We start from the raw sequence: 23,119 nt of genomic DNA, 5'->3' as shown, positions 1-23,119 counted from the left end.
GGGAGTAAAGCAAGAGTATGAAGTGAACCAGGTTATTGATACTGCAGGTCAATCTTTAGGAGCAAGAGTCATCCCTCTCTTTCTGGATAACCATTATGTCCTGATCTTACACTTACCGTGTCACCAATAGTTAGTGACGTTCAATAATGCTACTAGAAACAACAGGCATTTTTGATGCTTTCCATGGTGGTCACCAAGTGCTAACATTTACTTAGTTGTACTATAGGAATACTCCATCCCGATGTTGGTAGGTATGGTATTCCACCAGCTTCATTGCAGATCATGGTATCAGGTATAGAAACAACGTAGGCTGTAGTATTCAGAGGAACGATGCAATTTTCTGCCTTCGCAATGTTTGCATTTATGGACATTCTCTCTATCCTGGTCTCCTGTTTCTCTGTCTAGCCCTCTCTGCACCCAAACGTGATCATCTCTCCTCTTTTCAGAACTTGAGGTTAAGATGGAATGGAGACTTGAGGGGTTTTTGCATTTGATTTGCTAGGCCCCTGATTACTTAGGAGATACGTGATGATTGTTGTTATTCTCTAGAAAAAATTGCTTCCTAGAAATGTGGTGTTCCTTCAGGATAATTGGAAGCAATTGAAGCAAGCAGGTGCACAGCCACCATTGTCATTGTGGCCCTGGTGCCATCCCATTGCATTCGGCAGCAATTCATGGTCATACCTGGAAGGAGACAAAGCAAAAGCTTTATTTAATCTGGACTGCAAAACGACAGTGGACACATTGACAGTAATTTCATGTGAGAGCTTCACTTCCATTGTTCGATTAGATGTGAGTGTCCTGTGACTCTGGAAGTATTGTTTATGTTTATATGGGAAAGTCAAAACAATTCTGAGCCTCAGTGAAATCAGTGGAGTTATGCTAACTTACACCAAGGAAGGTTACAGCCTGATGTTTTAGAAATGATTTTTCTGGTCTTAGTCATATCTTAACTTATTTGAACTGATGCAGCTTTAAAAGTGTAATTTCTCATGAGACTTTGAAAGCCATTTGTTAGGTTTTTGTACTTTACACTTGGTCTGATAAATAAAAATGGCTCAGTAAATTAGACTTTCATTGCCTACTTCCATATCTACAGCAAAGGGCTAGGTTACAAGCAGCACAAAGGCAGGCAGCTTCTAGATGCACTTGCTGCCATTACTGTAGAAGTAAATTTTGGTGTGAATGGAAATTTACTTTCTTCCATCTGCCTCAGAAGAGTTGATGCCCATTCCAAATCTAACCCTCTTTTCTCTGCAGTATTCAGTCATGCTTCAGTGGAAGAGCATCAGAATTGGGCTGAGAGCTAAATGCAATACAGGCTTGGACAGCAGAGCAGGCTGACAAAGAATGGTTCTAGCCAGCACACTAGCTTTCATTATCTTAATTTCCAGCTACATGGGGGAGGGTCTGTGAAACTGTGCATAAAGTCCACACAGAGTAAGTGTGGCCTCCAAGGCCTCCAAGTGTCCTGATTGAGCAAAGATGTTCCTGTTGCTTATGCTCTTCAGCAGTGCTGCAGAATCACCTTTTTTTTTTTTTTTTAATTATTATTATTTTTCCCTCAGGGATTTTCTAAAGGTGAGGAAGGTGAGGCCAGTGGAAGCAGCAGCTAAAATATGGGCGGCAGGTAATTCTTTTGCACACTGCAAAATGGTTCAGATAAGCAGCAGCTCTCACCATAATGTGTACGCAGAAAAGTCCTAAAGGTTGGGCCTCACTCCCAGTTTGAATTCAGGTTCACTTCCCTATTTTTTGGGATTGGTGAATGTTTAAGAAATTGAATACCATGAAGTTTTTATTATTATTATTATTATTTATTATTTTTTGTATTGTTTTTATTTTTTTTTGTTGATTTTTTTTAAACACGGCTTTCGTCTTCCCCCATCCCTGTGACACATGTACCCTTTGACACTCTTAGATGTCCAAGAATGATAAATAAGCCCAAAAGAGTGATTTGGCAGATGCTGCTTGTACTTACCTTTGTAACCAGTGCTTTCTACAGAGGTAGAAAAACAAGTTAAGAAACCAACAACTCAACCCATTCAAATTTATAGAGAGCAAAATTCACTTAGTGGGAGGTAGACCTTTGATTGCCCACTGCTAGGGAGAGTTTCTCATAACTGGTATTGATTTAAACCATTTAATAATTTATATTTGTGTGTGCTGTGCTTCTCATGTCTGCAGATGGATACTTTTGGTATATACAATATACAATGACAAACTAAATGTTTGCATAGGACTAGAAGTAGGAATAAGGGAGCCAGTGTAAACTGTCATGTAACCTCCTGAGCCTGCCACTGAAATCTAGCACCATATTTTTCAAACATTATACACATCTGCATCCTTTTGTGAAATCCATCTGCATGAGTTCACTTACCCTCAGGAAGGTTAAACCAAAGTATTCTGGATTCATAAAACTGATAATTTCCATTGACCTTGATGACTTCAGATGTGTTGGCAAACAAGACCTGCTGTCATCTCCTCCATAGTCAGTACAGTGAGATTTTCGAATAGTGCTCCTTAAATATTTTACCTGAAATAAATGGAAAGAAGATTCCCAGGCTTCCCTGTGTCTTACCTTTCCTTATACACACTTTCTGCTTTTGATTTCCCTGAAGAACAGGTAAACCGTATCAACACGGCGGCAGTAGGGTATGTGCTGAACCTTTTCATGCTGTGTTGTTCCAGTGTCAAAGGATAACTGTGCATAGCAATTCCACCTTTGGGGGCTGAAATTGATTTTCTTTATCTTAGCATGTAAAGGTCTGACCTTTAGAAGCATTAGCTGTCAGTACGTAGCAACTCCAGGTACGGAACCATGAAGGCAATATCTTTTAAAGTGATGGAAATGTATTGTAATGTCTGCTATTACTGGCACAGCGTGGTGAGCTCTCACATACTGAACTGGTTTGTTCTCACTTAGTGCACACTCTCTGCTGAAAGGTAAAGTCTATAGGAGGACTTTTGCTTTATGTTTTGCATGGTCAAATGCCTGAGACTCCTCTGTGCTCCTACTTTAAAAACTATGTGGATAATAGTGGCTTGCCAAACTCTTCCAAATCAGCTTGTGTGCTAATTTGATATAGGACAAACTATTTGGTCTGTGGTGGTAGACAGAAACAATCTCACAGTGACCTGGGCATAAGTGAAACTCCAAAAAGGGTGACTACTGGTCAGCTGTGCTGTTTACATAACTGAAGTCCTGCTGTCTGCATCACTGCACGTAGTAATTGCTGCAGACACAGCAAGTCCTTCTAGCTTTTCATTTCCATACTGCTTGACTGTTTATGTTCAGGGCAGTAGCTGTCTGATGACCACTTGATTGACACATGAAGTAATACAGAGACTGGGGAGACTTGCCCCGTTCATTGAGGAGGGTGAAGACATCAGCTGAATAGTCAAACGTGTTATTTTTCATTCTATGTATAAATTAATTTCATTCTACTTTGTGGAAAGAAAAATTGTGCATTGCAGCTTTATTTAAACAATATGCTTTTTGTAGTTTTGAAAAACAGCTGGTAAATTGACCTGTTTGGTTAAACGGTTCAAGGTATGGAGCAGTGCATGTTTAGACTATGATTTTGATTTTCATTATAGACTACTTCGGTTTGAGAGGAGGGAAAACTGAAGGGGTGGGGAGGTCATCAGTATGCTCTGGGGGAGAAGCAGGAATACACCTTTAATGCCTCATTCAGTTCCATGCATTTTGTTTCTGAAGAACCTCAACCAAAGTCAAACCACATGTTGCATGCTGGTGTTCCTGGCAGGGGGGTGAACATATCACTGGTGAAATACACAGGGCTGGAAAAGAGGAGAAGGAAGTGACTTTAGTATTTGTGTTTCAGATGGGAAATGATAAGGTGTGGAGATACTTACCGTGCATTGGTCTGGAGAAGATCTGGGACCTGACTCATGTCTTGTAAAATTGTCTTGCCTTTAAAGCAAGACCCTAAGTCCTGTGCTCAAGCTAGTGAAGACCATTACAAGCTGCATCTGTTAATTCTCTAATTGGCTATGTAATATGGGTACTGCAAGACAGGCTGGTGCTACAGGTCACCGTCAGGAGTTCGTTGTAGATTTTAATCTCTTACTGCTCTCATCTCTTATTTGCTCTCACTGCTTCTCCATAAGCTTTGAAGTGACATTCCTTTTCTAGCAGGATTGGTCCCATGCCATTAGAAAAACTCTGGGTTCTTTCACTGTTGCTTCCAAATCTAACGGAAGCCAACATGGCTTACAAGTGTTTACCTCTTTGTTTGTGCATTGGCATTATCATTGAACTTCACTAGTGAGAGACTTTGCCAGAACTGAACACAGAATGTAAATGAAAGTGGATGTATTGTTGGAGACGCTGGTAAACAGTATCTGAGTGGCTGTACATCAAGGCACGCTGGAGGCATAAGGGGAAGTTGCTCTTGTTTTGCTACGAGAGCTCTGAAACACATGCTGCAGTTTCTCTTACTGCCTGAATAGCCCATGGACTGAATCTGAAAATCACATTTTTCATTAGAATAGCCTGGTTTGTGCCTCTTGCCAGCAGTGATTGTCTGGCTGAGCAAGGACATCCGCTTTGACACCAAGAGTATGAGGGCTGCCCGTAGGAGGTTGAAATTCTAGTTTCCGACCTGATTTATAACTGGTTTATACTTCAAGCTTTCCTGTTTAATAGTTAAATAAACTGTTTAATGTTTAAAAAAGTAAAATTCTTTTGATAATTAAACCAGCATGCAGGGAGAAAGCTGAGCACAGCCACATATTGGCTAAACCTGTCGGTGCGTTCCCACAGTTCAGATCCCAGTTCCACGATGAATGAAGCCCTGGTTGCAGAGTACTGCGGAAAGCCCACATAGCTCAGCCCTGTGAGCACTCACCTCATGAATGTGTTTTTGTATCCACTTGTCTTCTGTTCCCAAAGGAGACTGACAAGATGGTGATGAACATACTGCAGGGAGAAGTTCCGCTTCCTGTTGGGGGGGTAGATAGGATGGCTGGGCAGAATTTTCCATCTACTTATTTCTGCTGTTGCTTTGTTACTATGTAGATCTCAAACTGGAAGATGATTTACACAGACCCTGTATACTGGCTTGATTTGATACTCTTACCTGCAACACATCCTGACACTGACACTCTAGAAATGATAAGGTTTCCCAGATAATGACAGTTATCAAAAGCTTCTACTTTAAGTTAGCAAGGATATCTGCCTCTTTCTCATTGCCAGTGGGCAGATTGTGAAGATATACACTTGGTTCTAGATAAAAGAGTTGTGTTTTTCCTTTTTTATAGAAATAATGCAGCACAGGAGTGGGAGTTGAAGGAGTCAGAAGGTGAGAACCCTGCTTCTGTAAGCCCCTTGCCCCACAGCAGCCTCCTACAGGTTGTCAGAAGTCTTTCCTCTTACTGCATTCAGGACATTGGAAAAGTCATGCAGCAACATATCGTGTCATAATCACAAAGAGGAGATAATGGCACACATCTGACAAATAGCCAGAATAAGAGGATGAATTGCATCTCTTCTGTTTCTGTGATGTGCACAGCATCTTCAAAAGCAGGGTAGTAATTTATATAGCTGTGAGAAGCAGAGATGCAGCTGAGTATGGAATCCGGCCTCAGAGCTATAAGCTTAATATTACAAGTAGCCTGTAGCAGAATGGCTGTTGCTTGAAGTAAGAAAACAATACAAATTGTTTTTGGAAATGGAAAAAATCCCTAATCAAAAAAATGAAAGCATGTAGGCTGTAGGCAGAGATTCTGGCTGATTAAAAAGTTGCAGTGTTAATGAAGGATGTTGAAGTGGGTAAAATAAAAAGTAATTGGTCACCAAGGTGTCAGAGTAAAACCAATGTACAGATTTGATCAGCCTCGCAAGCGTTCACATATGCAATTGGGAAGAACAAGTAGGCAAGAAGAGATGGAGATGGGCAATTTTAGGAGGTTGTGAGAAAGGGGGGTGTAAAGGGCACTGCTGTCTTGAAAATTACTGTTGGCTGCTTTGCAGCAGTGTCTTCTAAACTCATTAACAAGTTAGTGATGATTTTGCTGGCACAGTTACTCTTTTGAATCTTTTCTTTCATTTAGCATTTTTGTTTAATTATATTTTATTGGAAGGGCTAGTTCAGGAATGCTGGCTCTTAAAAACAAACAAAATGCACACACACACTAGTATTGATCCCAGAATACTTCTTGTTGTGCAGGCATGCTCCAGGAATGTCCATCCGTGATTCCGTTTGGATTTCTCTGCTCTTTGAGTGGAGGGCTCCTTGCATCATACACCCTGCTGTTTATAGAGGTGGCTGTACATATGGCATGGAAGCTCAGCCAGGCTTTGAAATTGCCTGTGCTATACAGGCACAGTGGGGAATCAAGCTTCATTTATGGAAGTTTTCCATGGGTCTTGGAGATGTCCTGGCTTTCTGTGGCCAGAAAAGATTGCTAAGTACAGAGGTTGGGAAACAGCCAGGTGAGGCACTGGTAGCAACATGCTCTGTTATATTAACAGAGGTGAAAAATGCTGTCTTTGCTTGCTTTGCTGAAGAGTAAGTTGTGAACTATCTGAGGTTTCCTGGTGATCCTTTGACAGTAAGGACAAAAGTGGCCCTAGTAATAAATAACTACTGCATGAAGTACACCCTGTTAAATGTACTCACATTAAAATATCGAGTAATTCAAGTGAAAGAGAATCTGGTCTCTAGCCTAGATGAGGGTCCTGTGGTCAGGACAGAAAAGAAATAGTCTTCTGAGATCACCCTTTATGAAATAGTCTGTCCTGCACAAGTGGCAAAAAAATAGATGTAGTGCTGTTTGTTCTGGTTTTCCCAGATGGTCAAAGCCTGCTGATTTTTACAGCTGGTATTGGATCCTTGTATATAGATCCTTCTGTCAAGTCTAGTTCAGAAGGGAAACTTGAGAGAAATTTTGCTCATGGCAAGCAAGCCTGAATCCTCTCTTTGGCTCTTACATCTTAGGTTCACAAAAGCAGTGAAGAATTTTTTCTTCGCTGTCACTAAGGGTATAGGGACAGTCTGAGAAGTCATGTACAATTAGCCATCTTTTTAGCACCAAAGTTAAGACTACACAGAAAAAATGGTGCCTTCAAGAAACCCATGTTATGACATGGGGGATGAAAGAATAGGAACAACTTTTATTTTTTTATTTTTTTTTTTCCTGAGGCATTCAACCTCGTTATACTCAAGTGTTAGCAACATTGCTGTAGTGACTCCTGTGAAATGGGAGTGGTAGACAGTCTTGATAAATGGAACTTCATTGCTGTCACTGTTGCCTTTCCAGCAGCCTCAGCAGAACGGCTAGAAATACAGAAAGGCAGGGCTGACTGACAGTTTCTCTCCTCAAGGTGATCTGTGTGGACAGATGTCAAGGAAAATTGACAGCAGTATCTGAAGGATCGTTATCTGGGAGCATCTTTTTCTGTAATGTGCAGACTCTAATCTCTCAAGCAGTTTTCACTAGGAGTTTTTCTACTGAAGTAATTATAAATGTACGATTATGTGCAGTACATCTTATTCCTGTCCACAACCCATGGCCTGGTGCTGATGGCTTATTCTCTCCTGAATTTGGTGGAGTCCTGCTTCATGCTAGAGTGATTGTGAGCAAGCTCAGGAGAAAGTCAAACAAAGTCAACTTGCAAAGAATATCCCTTGCATGGGAGGATTTGCAGACAAGGCCAGAGCTGGCATAGTTGCTAGGGACTGATGCTCCCTGCAGAGAAGACTAAAATCAACCAAAATGGTCATGTTCCTGAGTTGGGACTCTATTATGGTCATGGTTGAGGCATTGCTGGCCTGTCTGCAAGCGTTGCACAGAACTAGCAAGACTGTGCTGCGTGCACCCTTGCATATATGCAGGTATATGATAGGGAAACTTTCCTATCAAATCTCAAAGTATGTCATAAGTTCATGTATGGGCTTTGTAGATGAAGCCCAGAAGTAGTAAGTCATTCCTGAAGATTAAAAAGCTAATCAGAGGTAGAGCACAGAATTCAGCTAACGCTTGTCAGCTGCTTTGTCATTTTTCCCAGTAGATGTTTGCAAAAAAACCCCAAAACTTTCAAGTAACATTTATAGAAGGCTGATCTGGATGTATACAAATCTAAACTAGCACACTTACTGTTCTGCCTACCATTGACCAACTTCTTGATATGTTTGTTTCCAGGAACACCTGTCTGGTTCTTTGTGAAAATCGCTCCAATCCGAAATGAGCAGGATAAAGTGGTTTTATTTCTTTGCACTTTCAATGACATAACGGCTTTCAAGCAGCCCATTGAGGATGATTCATGTAAAGGTTTGTCTTTTTCACAATTACATATTTATGCTGCTTCTGTTCATTTGCCCTGGTCTTGAAAGAGATGAAGTCCTTTAAATACCAAAGCCAAAGGATTATGTTAAAATAACTTGTCATTATGCCAATATGGACTGCATATGTGCAAAGAATGGCTGCTGGTTTCCTAAAGGAATGGGCTCTGGCCTGCACTAGAACGGGTCATTGCTAATGAAACCCCCAAGTGCTTCAGGAAGCAGAGTTTACTTAGCAAATAGGTGCTGCTCTTCCGTTTAAATTCATTATTAATCCCCAGGTCAGCACAGTCTTCAAGCAGTCACAGTGTTGCTTAACAGTCTCTTTGATCTCAGAGGGAATTGAAGGGTATTGGGCCTGTACAAACTGCGTATGACACTTTATGCAGAAATGGAGATATTAACCCTATCTGAGTCTAACCACTATCTGAATTATTTCATTCTGCCTGGCCTGACATGAATTAGCATTCTTATGGGATTCTTACATTAAAGTTCAGGGCTAGTGTCCTTTCACATCTGTGAAAAGATTACTATTGTCTTAAATTGAATCAGGTTCAAGCTGTCAGGTTGAGTGAAGTAGCATTGCTGTGTTTTGCTGTTAACCCTTTGCTGAGTTATACCCTAGAAGCCTGGAAGCAAACTCAGCTGTGAGAGAGGCATAAACTTGCACTCACATTCAGATCCTGTCAGAAACAGACCTTTTGTACCCACATGGAGAATTACATGAGACTTGCATCCTCTGGGGGGGGAAAGGACGTAAGTTCTCCTGTTGTTTGCATTTTTGTAGTATTTAATAATATTTGTCGTATTAAATTAAACAGGAAACTTACTGTGAAGGTGAACTGATTTACATTTATTCTCAAAATATTAGTCTTTAAAAACGCAGTTTCTCAAAGTGGAAACACCTGTTACCATGAAAAAGGAAGTACAACCTTGACAAACATACCCTATTCCAAGTTATGTTTTTTTTTATTATTATTTTTTTTTCTCCTTTTGAATACTATATTTGTTTGGGTTTTCAGTGCTTTAATAAAACAACAACAACAAAAAGTCTTCTTGGAGAGGTTGGTTCTATAATATTTTTTCCCCTGACTAGTTGTCTTCACAGAATCCTGATGAGAACTGACATCATAGATAAATCAGCATGATGCAGTAAATCTGTCTCTCATTTATTTGGTGGGAGTGAAGGCCTTTGCTTGAAGTAGTCAGTTGATAAGCAGGGCTTTCATTCAGGAGCAGTAGCTGTGCCTTTTCTCTTTGATTTTGCAGAAGATCCTTACTGTAGTAGTGACCTGTGCTCTTGTGAGAAGAGTTTGTCCACTTTCAGCACAGGAAACACTACAACCTCTTTTTGATTTCAAGAGAAGTGTATTGAAAGAAGACTTTTTTAATCTCCTTTGTTGGATCTTGAGATCGTGGTATTCTTGCAGTGATCATGGTAATTATTAGCAGTTCCATATCTAAAACAATATAATGACTAAGCCTAAGTACAAGTGCACTAACTTAGAATCATAGAATATCCCGAGTTGGAAGGGACCCATAAGGATCACCCAGTCCAACTCCTGGAGGTGCTTGCAGAGGTGCTAAGCAAAATTTCTTCATCTGGCCCATGGAAACTTGCTAGGTGACTGCTGAAATTTGCAGACAGAGCAGAAGAACTGGACTTATTATTTAGAGGCCACTTATTAACAGCTCTGCACTCCCTCCCCGAGTGGTACAACTCTGTGGAAGAGTTTGCGTACTAAATAAACGTTCCAAATATTGTTTCAGAATCTTCTAAAATTACTGAAGTTGCACCAGTTTCATGCCAGTAGAGTTCTCTGTTGCTATATATGCAAATCAAATGTGATACAAATGAAATCACACATTCTTTTCTAAGCCTTATTTTTTCCTGTGTCTTTCTATCTTTTATAAATTACTTCCTATAGGCTAGCTTTGCAATTTTGTTGTGTGCTCTTATTAAGTGATGATATGCCAGTCACTTGATGGCTAGATGAGCAATTCCTTGTAAAAGAAAAGCTAATTTGCCAAACAGAATGTTGCATGCATGACCATGCTTTAATATCAGATCTCACTGTGCAACTGGATGCTGTGAGGGTACGAAAAGCAGGTGTGGAGTGTTAGACAACTGATCATCTTCAATGGGTTCTGGGACTCATGGAGGGGGAAAATATTTTTGGAAGTTCCAAAAGAGGTAAAGTGGTATTAGCTGCCTCTAAAAATCACTGCTTTTACAGACCTGAGCTTTGCAGAGGACACCTTCTTTGTACCATGTGCAACATTACGTTGGAAGTTTGTAGCATATATTTGAAGGATAGCTTTTTTTTTGTAGTAACATCCCTAACATTCTGGAAACAAATGAGCTCCCAGTCTGAAACTCAACACTGAATTTACATATTCATTGTTTTTAATTTAAACTGAAAACTGATTGATAAATCAATTATTTTTCTTTTTTCACTTTCAATCAACTTTTATCAACTACTCCTCTTTCAGTGTGTTTATACGTGAGATCAGTTTCATGTCTATTTGACCAGTTAATATATAGTAGGATGCCTGCAAATGCAGAAATTTTGTTAATATGTGTGCTATTTGCATAGTTGCAGAGTGTCATAGCGTGAAGTATTTGAGTTCTTCAGAACTAATGCCTGTATGTCTATGCAGAACAACATTATCCAGTACAAGAACATGGTTAATTTAAAGAACAGCTAATCTGTCAGGCTGAGCCTGCTTAGCTGCATTATATCTCAGTTTTCTATCACTTGCTGGCAATTTTAAGCATGACTATTCAGCTGCAAATGATGCAGTCATTCCTTAAGTGCAAAGTATTAAGCTGTAATGAAAGGTGACTGACTTGTACACAAAAATTAATAGTCATCTTTTATCCAAAGCTGATTCAGAGAAAGATAGAAGGTCCTAGTACCATTTATCATTCTAAATCCTTTTTTTTTTTTTTTAAAAAATTAACAATTTCAGAGATTGGAATAGATGAAACAAAAATATTTCTAAAGTCAAGCAAAAAGTAGGCTTCTAATTGTGTTGTTTCAGATAATTTAGTAGATATTTATTTTATGACTGCTATGGAAGTTAAGTAAATTTGCTTTTAAGTGCAGATGCTTTAAAAATAGTATGTTCTAAATAAAACAACTTAAAAATAGTATGTCAGTGGTGTTGGTGATATAACTTTTTTAAACAGCCTCTTCCCATTTTTCCCTGTATACTCTCTCCTTTAAAAAGAAAAAAAAAATCGTGAAGAAATCAGTAGGTAAAAGTAGCCTTGAAGAAGTAGGCAAAATCAAGTGATATCATAGCTAAATTTGGCTTGGGAAGTGATAGGTCACCATCTTAGCTGAATTTTAGAGTATATGCTATATTCTGGAATTACAGTCTGTATGTGTCTTTTTTGATTTGAGATCCAACACACCAAGTATGAGACATTTGAGAATAGTGTATAAAGCAGAATGCATCACTTTATGAAAACAATAACTTGTGCAAACAAATAAAGCCTGTATGCAGTCTGAGCAGCTAGTAGGAAACAGGTTTTGAACATGTGAATATGATGAGAACATACTGAGATGCATCTCTGCTGCTTTATAAAAGTTTAGGAATTGTGCTTTGGATTACATATGTATTTTTTTTATATATATAAAAGGTGCTATCAAGTTCATCATCACTGAATCACATGGGATAATGGTTGTTAGCCTCATAGCTGTTTTAACCTCCTGTGCTTTGTAGCAATCATCAGTTATCTCCTCTGCAGAAGCTTTATTTCATTTTGCAGCTAAGCTGCCCTTTGCATCACAAGCAGGGCTGCACAAAAAATAGTATTTTGATTGCATCCTTCATCTCAATTCAGGGAAAACTCCAGCCTAATGTTTCATTATTTTTTTTTCTTTTTGTTTCTCTATTTTTTGTTTCTAATTTTTTGTTCTGTTTTTAAAGATGTATTTATATGAGCAGAGCCAGTATTTGAAATATTTTGATTGTTATACTTTACTTTCATCTAGATGAATTGGTTTCTTTAAAAGGAAGCAAATGAAAGGGAAGCAGTGAGTATATTAAAAACTTCAGTATGCTTTTCCAGTCCAGATGGAAAAATAACACAGTTTAAAGTTATGAAGTTTCAAAGGAAAGGAGCATTAGGACTGCAGAGAGGCATGATGGATGTAAGCAGGGACCTTTGATATGCCAGAAAGCAGTGGTGGTTCCAGAGGAGGTGATACCTGCTGGAGTGCTGATTTGCTTGCATTTACACATTTCTGTGTGAACAACGGATGTGTGGCCAAAGTTACTTTTCCTCTAGCAGTCAATGCCTTTGTGGTCTCACTCTAGGGATTGTTTAAGTCATGAATCAGCAACATGGTAACAAGGATTCTGTAACTGCCACAGTGCTTAATGTTTAAATTTGTGAGTCATTATTATCAAATAGAGGATATTTATAGTAAACAAATAGTTACCTAAAATAAATAATAAATGTTGCTGGGGATTAAGTATCAACAGATCATACTCATCTCAAAATACAGAAAATTGGTTTCTTTGGCTTGAACAGATTGCTAATGAAGTGAGATCTGATGCATAAAATATCCCAAAGGTGTATTCTGATGCCATCATGCCCCATGAAACAAAGTTAAGGGGACAGATTTTGTCCCTGTTGCAGGCATGTTGTTGACTTGGGTGTTTTCAGGAGCAGTTTTTAGTTACATTTTTACTGTGAAATAGTGGAAGACTGAAAGAGCATCGTGGAATGCAGGACAGCTGAAGTTAGTGCTGAAATCTTGAAGGCTCTTCATCCTTTTGAAGCTGGAGACATGAGTTCCATCTGATTGCTTTGCAGAAAACATCATGCAGGGACAAAAGTGGAAAAGGAGACCAATGATTATAAAAAATAGGTTAGAATCAAAGCCATGAAGAAGCACAGGCAAAGCAAAACCATGGGGCTGGCATCCAGCTTTATGTTTTGTTCCTGAATTCCAGGCTGTCTTCTCTGAAACTATGTGAGCTCATGCCTGTTTGAGGAATATGTATACCTGCATAAGAATCCCATAGAGTCATTGAATTTCAGTTTAATTTCTATTTTATTGATTTCCAGAGGAAGCAAATGGATGTAGGGATCTTGCAACTAACTGCTTGTGTTGAAAGAGAACTTGTAATCCATGTCATCCGGTCCTCTAGTCTTAGCAGGACTAACATCAATATGTTCCTGCACCACTGTAGAACCTATTTTCTTTCCTGGGAAGTTCCATCTTTCTCTAATCAGCTCTGTGACACTAAGAAAATAATGTTTATGTTCTCCTTTGTGGCTAAAGTCCGGTATTTGACCTGTGCTCACTGAAGTGGTCTTCACTGCTGTAGGTTGCTTCACTGCTTGCTGTAGGTTGTGTCTGTCTTTAGCATCCTGAAGGACAAATTGCAAATCGTTCAGTACATACTGCTGTCTCTTCAAGTAGTGTTAGAGAAGTTATCATTCGGTAGGATTAGTGATGACTTTCCATCTCCTTTTCATTTTTTTCCCTTTGCCACAATGTGTAGATGCAATATAATTATGCTTCAGAGTTCCCACACTTTTTTCTTCCTTTCGTTTATATAAAAAAAAGGAAAGACAATACAAGAAGGAGAAAGTCCTGTCTTAAGGATTAGATTCATACAGCCAGGATACAGCCAGAGTAACTCAGTTTTACACATTTCATCATAAAATGTCGTGTGCTACTTCATGCTGGGTTCCTGTGTGCTCACCCAGTGTATGAGGAGAGTGCAGGTATATATTCCAAACCTCCTGAATTCAGGTCAGCAGTGGTTCAGAAAAAGCTAAAAAGCCCTGGCTGCTGACATAGTCTCTTGCTTGTACAGTTATATCATTTTCAGGTCAGAGTTTGGAGTATGGGGTAAGAGCTAGCAAGTTTGTAGAACAGCTCATTTGCATACCATTTAGGCACCCACGGATGAGAAATTAGCAGCATGAAGCACAGGGTAGGTGCTTACAGGAGGTGCTGAGACAGAGGAACAGGTTAAGCTCTGCCACTCTGCCTTTCAAACAGAGATTGGAGAAGACTGGGAAGAGTACATGACAGTGCTCAGCATGCATAGCCACAAAACGTCCACAGAGATGCCTGTTGGTGTTTTTGTGCAAGAGACCCCAGGCAAGGTGCTTCCTTCTCCTCCTCCCTCCCTGTATTTATGTTGAAATAGCCTGGTGATTAGATGTCCTGCTGATGGGAGGAAAATCAACACGCAAAGTCTTCCCCTCTGTTTTTGAATCAAATTTTGCATCTTTGAGCAGAATGGCTTATCAGTGTGTTTTGGGTTAGTAAAAGGGGCTATTGTAGTTGGGATTCAAGCTAGGTGATGGAGGCAAACAGCTCCCAAAGGAAGCTTCAGCTCCATCCAGCGGGGCTGGCGCTGGCCAGCAGCGGGGCCTCGCTTCAGCACCACGGACAGCGCCCGGCCGGAGCGGGGCATGCCCGGGGATGGGCTGGGGATGCCCGGGCGCTCCTCTCCCGGCCTGGAGCACGGGTCTCCTGCTCGTATCCCCTACACCAGCCCCCCGCCGGGCCTCATCAGTCCACATTTACAGCAACAAAATCCTCCCCGTGCTGCTGGTCTTCTACCTTGTTCCTGCAAAACAGGATGGAAACACTGCGGTGGTTGCATGGAAGTTTGGTGAAAGCCAAAGTTTTGGGGCAGTGTAAGTTGCTATAGTTGGCTTTGGCTTCACAAAGTCTGGTCTGGTTACATCACCTGAAGATCATCCCACCCAATCCACTCTTTTAATCTCTGCCACCTTTAATGAGAACATGGTAAGGCATTTATGCTTCAGCCTATCAGTGGTACTTGGATTTCTTCATATATTACGAAGAATACTCTTTATAAATCTAAACATATAAATAAATAAAATCTACCACCTTCTATGGAAATGTATGTGAAATTGAAGTGCTTTGGGCCAGGTTTACAACAGATACAGACTGACCTCAGTTGAGGTTCTGCCATGTTGATTTGTTTCTTTGAGAAATACTGCTTCACGGTACCTAATCTTAGATGGGCTTACCAGCAAAACTTGGCTTCCTGGGTAGAAATCACACAAACTACTTATTTCTGAATATTGCCAGAAAGAGTTGGCTAATTTTATTGAACTTGGCTATTAAATTACTTGTGCCAGGCTTCCTTTAAAATGTACTTTAAAGCCTAAGAAAATGTTCAATTGTGTTCTTGATTTTAGAGAGGTATGATGTATATGATTCTTCCTTTTAATAAATGCATTGTGTGGAATATTTTTAAAGGAGAAAATGCTAACCTGTCTTTTTAGGTATGGTCTGGAAGACCTTGTTCAATAGCCAATCCAGGCAATTTGTTAATTTTTTGTGTTTACCTCTCTAATTACTGAATGTGGCTCTGGAAACTTCATCACAGATATCAAGCAAGGATACGTTCCAAGTAATGGATGGTATTTTAACCACCCGTGTTCCTTTACTTGTCATGGATCATTGCAGGCTAAACTCCAGACTGGTCTTTAAAAACAGTCACTGCTAATAGTATTGTATCTTTTGGTGATGAAATTATAATGCAGAGGGAAATTTTTCCAGAAGCAGGATCTCATTAAGAACTGAGTCTGCAAAATGCTGAACATCCTCAGTTGGAGTAGGAGGTGAGACTGCTCAACAGTTCCCAGGTGGTGCTAGCATTTTTCAAGACTGGGACCAAATGCACTGATACTTTCCTTTCAGACTACCAAAAATATCCAGACATATACTCTGCCCGACTCTTTTTGTTATGCCAAAGCACTACACATAAAGGTTATAGTTAAAACTAGTTCATGTGACTGTCATTCAAGCCTTCTGTTTTGAAGGGTATTTGAAATGACTGTAAAAATATTCTGAATTAAAATTCACCACGACTTCTCTGCAAGAACTTGCTAAATGTTTTATTAGAGTTTGAGAAAATCTATTTGTATATTTTCCCCTTTTGTTTAGAGAGGATAAAATTAATGATTTTGCTTGTTTCACTTTGTCTGCTCTGCTTTTTATTACGTTATGTACTTTGCTTTTGCCAGAACTACTCTCGGTAAATTTGAGGCCTACAGATACTTCTGTTACAGGCAGTTGTAATTTTCATTGTGCTTGATTCTATTCCTACATCTTTATTAGTCTGGAGAGTCTTCTGCAGGGTTGTGAGATCCAAATCTGGCCATTGAATGTAATAGAAGATTATTGTGAAGTGGACATTTATCCTTACAAAAGATGCAGTTTGTGTAACAGCAGTCTTGTAGAGCCATTGAATACAAAGACACTGCAGTCATTGTGGGTTTTATTACTTTACCATCCTGCCACCTTTTTTGTGTCTTGCTTTTACCTGATACATGGTTAAATTATACTCCCATGTAGTCAATACTAACACAGATTGCTCCTTTTTAGTTTTAACTTTTTATTTTACTTTATTTTAAATGAGAAACTTTATGTGATACACTTCCAGATTTTTTTGTGTAACATGTATAATCTTGCATGTTTTTTTGAGGTTGGGGAAAGTTTGCTCGCTTGACCCGTGCCCTCACAAGCAGCCGAGGCGTGTTGCAGCAGCTTGCTCCGAGCGTGCAGAAAGGAGAGAACGTTCACAAGCATTCACGACTTGCTGAGGTAATTTTTCCTTTACACATGAAACAGCAAAGAAATATACTTAGCTTTTGTGGGTATGCTGTCTCTGCATGAGCCGAACACACTCTGTCCGCTTGCCCTAGGATTCTGAAGTGTGGTGGCAGGCACAAGAGCTCAGCAGTATGTCATGTGCTGCGAAATGTCTTCTGTGACAATGGAAAGGAAACTGGTGTTTAGAAGAGGCTTAATGAAACCTAACTGCTGTTTTGGCTTCTGTATCTCAGCAAAGCCTTACAATGGCATTATTATTAAAATAATACATTTTCTTTATTTTCCCTTCTTCTGAAGATCTCAGTGCTAGTAGGATCTTGAACTATTTGCTTGTTTAAAATTGAGGTGAGAAAAACTAAGACTAGCACAGAAAGAAATTCTGGAGAATCATTGACACAGTTGTTCTCTGCATTCATTTATGTATAGTTCTCTTTTAGTAGGATCCTGATATGCTTTACAAATTGGTTAAAATGTGTTTGAGGTACTGCTTTTGTGGACCAAACAGCTATGAGGTGTCACAAGCAATACTGCAGACAACAGAAAAATGAAATTTTGTGGTGTAAGTAGACTCTGAAAGTTTTGTGAAAAGCTGTAGGCAGAGAAGAGGCTTCTTGATTGAAGTACCAGGGTTTTAGGGCTTTCACCACGAGGGGGAGAGACTGCCCTGAATTTCCTGTAGTTGTTTCTAGGACCGGTAGCAGGGTCTCCCTGGTGTAAAAAAAAAGCTTGGGGAAAAGTCTTGATGTGGTGTTAATGACAGTATGGCCAATGCAACATGGCACTCCCGTATCACCTATTGCTGTCAATGCCATGGCAGTAGCTGTGATTCTTGAGCATAATTCTTAGTCTTCCTTTGTAGCTGGAGGTGAAAGTCATTGACGGGCTCCATGAGTCTACATAGAGTCAGTACTCTTAATTTTGTCCTATGCAAAACATACAGCTCCTGCCCAAGCCTGCATTATTATCACGCTGTGACCATGAAAGTCCCACGGACAGGAGCTTACCCATTCTGTTTTTAATATAGATGCACTCCAGAGCAGAAAACTGATTTCTGTTGTGAGCATTTTTGCAGAAAATAGCCTAGATCATACTAGCACAGGGGAGGGGCAGACATTCACATGGACACTATGTTGTAGGAATACCATGTGATTATCACATCTCCACCCTTGGATTGTTCTAGTGTCCTAGAATCTGGGACATTCTCCCTCATAATCTAACTCAAGATTTAGCAGCAAATAATCCTGCTTTCTCTTTAGATGTTTGCCCTTGAATTTTAGTTCATGCTAAAATGTAGGCAGTAGAATATAAGGCAGAGAATCTGAGGTTATTCTGTTTAGCTCTTTGAACCTCAGTCTGGACTTCAGTGGCTACTTTGCTGAAACATCTTGCTGGCTGATATGTTAAACAAGACTTTGCAAGTATTCTAACTGGCACAGTCAGTGGATTCATTACAAATAATAAAGGGCAAGTGTATAGTTTACGTGTCTGAAATGAGTTTCTGTAATTGCTGAATGAATATTGCAGTCGTTATTTTAAAAAGAACATTAGCCCCAACTGTGATGTTAGGCACCTTGTAGTATATCTTCTGTAATTCCACTGAAGTCAATAGAACGGCACTAGAGAAAAGCAGAGTGCAGATAATCACACAGACAAGCCCACTTTTCTTCCTGAGAAGACAGGGGCTGGCAGGCTTCTTATTCTACAAAGCTCTCCTGATAATATTGAACATGGGATCTCTAACTGTTCCCCACTGTATTTTCAAATCTCTATTTTTTTTCTTTATTTCTATAGTAGCCTATTTGAAATTTTAAGCTTGAATGAGACTGCATCCTATCTCTTTTACCTATTTACTATGGCATTTCACATACATCTTCCCTTTGCTTGGGAAGGCTCTTAATTTATGGGAAAATTATTAGTGTTAATCCATTACTACTTACATTTTTGAAGAGCTGAGGAGCCAGTTGTGTCCTAGAAGCTGAATGGGGCAAGGTGTTGTACAAACACAAAACACAAGCCTGCCGTGAAGGCTTACAATTTATGTTACTGTTTATGATAAATTAGTTTAAAAAAGGTTTTATTAAAAAACAACTTTGTTTTATCCACAGGCCATGGATAATACAAGCAGTGACTGTTAAGCTTCGGTCACTGATTTTTGCCTGGATGTGTAGAGTTGTCTAACATGAATTGCCTAAGAGCAATCATGTAAAAAACTGCTTACATTTATTATGCAATTAATGCAGGGGTGTTAGGTAGCTCTGAGAGTCCATTTTACAATGAGAGTACAAAGTATTTAATATGATTTTGTGGCTTTATTACTGAGCAACTAATTGTAGGAACCATTCTTTCCTGGTCATTGTAGAGTGTGTGTGTCCTCTGCATCCGTGGAATTGGCTGATGTATTCTGTACATTTACCAGGCAGCTCTGGGTAAACATGATTGTCATAATTTAGAAAAAAAATAGTTATGAGGAATAAAAGCAGAAAAAATATAATGGTGCTTAGCAGCACTGCCTAATCAAGAATTTTCTGCCATTTTTTTTTTTTTTGTAAACCCTGTTTACCAGGGACTTATAACTGTATCTACTTCAAGTAGAGACTTAGCACCTAGCTCTTGGCTTGGGAGCAATTTGTGTGGGTGCCTGTGAGAACAAAAGCAAGGGAGAATGAGAGAGAGCAAACATGCAGTTGCAAACACAAAAAGGGGGAGGTTAAGCTGAAAATGAATGTTTGTTTTTTCCCCAGTCATGCAGTCTTAAAAATAAATCATCATAACCACTTGTTGATGCACTTTTGTAAGTCCTGACTGGTGATATGTTCACTGTTTTTTAACAAATCTAGGATAAATGTGTTTTATGTTAATAAAGAAAGAAAGAACACAGACTTGTGAAACCACTACTGAAATTTGTTATTTCTGCTCTTGAAGTAATATTCTTTGGCTTTAAAGAACGATTAAAACATCATGCATCATTACCACAAATAATAAATGCAGATAATGTGACTGTAGTCGCTGATGAATCATAAGTAATTGGAATAATTCCATTAATAATTTTCTGAAACAAGTATTTCTCTTAGTGTGGTATAACTGCAATAGAGAAAAAATTCTCCAAAACTAGGGCTGTTTCAGTTATTTAGCAAATGATATTAATGAAATACTTGCTCATTGCACAGGATGGAGGCTCAGCATATTGGTTTGTATAGTTACTTACATTTTCTTCATAATTACTTTCATATTTCTCTTGTTGTTACCTCTTCAGGAAGTATCTTTACAAGCAGTTTGAATCTAGTTAGTTCCTGTGGGTGGGGAACCACACACGACTGCTTCGGCAAATACTGTGTTTTGGGTTGGCACTATTCTCCCCGGAGGCTGGAGTACAGTGAGAGCGCTTTGGAGTAGGGCAGCGTACTGCATCTACCTGGCTTTGCTGTATGGTGCAGAGAGAGGGGGGCTTATAGCTTATAGTCTCCAGGTGATGCAGTGGTGGTATGCGTGTCTGGAAGGATGGTGAATAAGTAGACTGTGTGTGGCCCCGGGTGTGACACGCGGGGAAAAGTGCTTTCCCAAGTTCAGTGCAGCAACCTAATATTATGGTGTAGAGTTTTAGCCCTAGGCTCTGTGGAGCTGCTTCCATTATTTTGTGTAGCACTGAGCTCCCTTGTTGTATTTAAGGCTAAAAACACACACTTGTTCTCTGAGGTAATTAAGTTTCATTAGAGGGGATTTTCCCCTTCCTTCAATTAAAACAATAATTTGGTAACTTTGAAAGCTCTTGGCTGGCAGTCCTGGAGGATGCAAGACCTTTGCTAATCTGTTAAGCAAGTTGCCTTTGCAGGCAGAGCTAGAGTGCGGGGGCCAGCTCCCTTGTTCCATCTCAGGCAGTAAAATGATAATTCATCTCTTTGGCAATTGCAGCAAGATTTTGGAGTGGTTTTACGTGTGCATTAGTGATGTAGTGAAAGGGATCCAGGGCTAGAATTCGTCACCCCAACCACCTGAACAAAAGGCTGGAGACACCCCGGGCTTTCTGCAAGTGGCTTTCTCCACCTTGCAGCTGATTGTCATGTCTGTGTCATTCCTTGATGCCCATCTCCTGCCTTCCCCTTGCTCTTGCCTTTGAGATTCACGTGCACACTGCTGGTGCACATCCTTCTACTGGAGACTGGGAAAAGCCATTGCTCCTTGTTCATTTTAGATAGTTGCTGGTAGAGTGGAAGTTCAAAAAATTTATTAATAAATCTAGCCATTCAGATAGTTTGGAGTACATTTACTTTCTAAATAAAACCAGAAGGAGACATTGATCCTTTTATTTTCCTGTGCTGTAGCCTTTTGGATCTCAAACAAGGTAGTGGAGAGTGCTTTCTACTTGGTGATGACATTTTAAAACACTGAAGCAGCAAATTTGTTTATTTTCCTAATTATTTGAAATGAGAATCCATTTCTCTCTGCATTCAGTTCAGTTTTACATCCATGCAGTTCCACTGGCTTTAGTGGCATTCTTTGCGATTTACAGCAAAATTACTGACTCCACAATTAAGCTCGTTCTTTATTGCCAAAGAGAGACTGTACTTGCCATTGGTCCTATTATTCAGATACATGGGAATACATTAGTACATTTTACAGCGACTTTAGTATGGAATATGTAAAATCTCCACAAGTTCTTGGAGTGGAAGGAGGCTGGGCGTGGCCAAAATGGGATGCATTATACAATTGTTAGATGAGAATTTAAATATGTGCGTGTAACAAACAATCTGAAGACAAGGACTTACAAAGTGATTTTTTCAGTGTTTCATAGTTGAGGTTCCTGTACTGACTGGAACCCTTATCAAAATGTTTGACTTTCATATTGGATCAGTGAGGCCAAAAAAAATCAGCTCTAGGAGTCATCTGACGGCAAAAGAAGAAATCATGTTTCATCCTATATTTAAAGGGTGATAAAGTGTTAGTATGTGATTGAAAGTACTTGTTTTTACTGATCACTTATTTCAGTGAGTGAATACTGCCCAGTGGATTTCAGGATTGGGGTTTTATGTTTGAGCCGCTGTTTGTGCACAGCCTCATAGAAGCCAGAAGTTCAGAGCTTTCCAACTGATCCAGGTATAGCTACAGTGTTCAAAAGGGAGTGCAGGAGGTATTTGAAATACTGATTTTTGGCTAGAAAAGGCATTCTAACATCTGTAGCTGGGACTGCGAACAAACCCTGAAGGAAACTTGTGCCCTGAGTACACATACCAGCTCAGTACACAACATATGCCTCTTACAGTCCCTACCAGCCACTTCTGGGGACTGTGTTGGCTGGCCAGTGCCTCCTGCAGAAAAGAGACTGCTTCAGTGGTGGTGCTTTAGGTTTAAGGTGCAACTCAAACTACAAACCAATGTTATTTTCTAGTATGGAGAACCTGAGTGAATCAGGTTTGGGACTGGCAGATCACTTAATGCTGCAGTGGCCATGTCCGAGTCCTAGTCTTGTCTGCAAGGGCTCCACTTAGGGAAAAGTGTTTAATTCCCCTATTTGCTGTGATTCTAGAAACTTAGCAAAGCAAACTTAAGGTTTTTTCTTTGTTTTTGTTATTTTCTGAGTGTTGATGCCCTTAAGCTAATCTGCAGGTCTATCTGAGCAGGCCATGCTATTTCTCTTCTGCAGAACACAATGGACTTAAAGTCAGCAGGCTTGTTTTGTGCCTTGCAGCTCCCATAGTCATTTACACATGTGCAAGGGACTGTGATCCGACAGTGTCTGATCCCTGTTGTGCACAAGAGTAAGTGATTATGTGAGGTTCAAAGCAGCAGGGAACCTGATCTGAGGCTATTTTGTCCAAATAGGACTCTTGTAGCTGATTGTTTTCTTTTTTGTCCCTTTTGGCTTAATCTGTTGGAAAAAAGCCTGCCAGTTCACACACACACACACACACACACACACAAAAAGTACTCAGAAAAGCCCGCAGGTAAAAATCGGTGTTGAACTAATTAATGTTAAAAAAGCTGAGATACGAACATGAAAAGAAGACATCCTCCTATTATAGGTATGCTCTCTGATCTTTTCCCAGAGAAAGTGGCCACTTAATTTCCACATCTGCTTCCTCTTGCTCGGAATTGCAATGTAAATAAATGTGAAATGCTTCTAAATATTTCTCCCGGGTTCTGTGAGTTTGACATGAGGATACACATCTCATTTGAGCCAATCTC

The 23,119-nt window shown here is 39.7% G+C and overlaps 1 protein-coding gene across 5 annotated transcripts in view; it reads left to right on the top strand.

Annotated features, from left to right (window-relative positions):
• KCNH1 (potassium voltage-gated channel subfamily H member 1) overlaps positions 1-23,119 on the top strand; it is a 186,642-nt gene that overhangs the window by 15,309 nt on the left and 148,214 nt on the right. For all 5 annotated transcript variants that reach the window (XM_035321912.1, XM_035321913.1, XM_035321914.1 and 2 more), the window contains exons 4-5: positions 8,170-8,298; positions 16,812-16,930. In XM_035321912.1, coding sequence (XP_035177803.1) covers positions 8,170-8,298; positions 16,812-16,930 — 248 coding nt within the window. The remainder of the gene's footprint in view (positions 1-8,169; positions 8,299-16,811; positions 16,931-23,119) is intronic.

Source organism: Oxyura jamaicensis, chromosome 3, assembly GCF_011077185.1.
Source record: "Oxyura jamaicensis isolate SHBP4307 breed ruddy duck chromosome 3, BPBGC_Ojam_1.0, whole genome shotgun sequence".
In the NCBI taxonomy this organism is placed as follows: domain Eukaryota; kingdom Metazoa; phylum Chordata; class Aves; order Anseriformes; family Anatidae; genus Oxyura; species Oxyura jamaicensis.
Note: the sequence above shows the minus strand (reverse complement) of the source record. Positions and strands in the feature narration are given on the sequence as shown.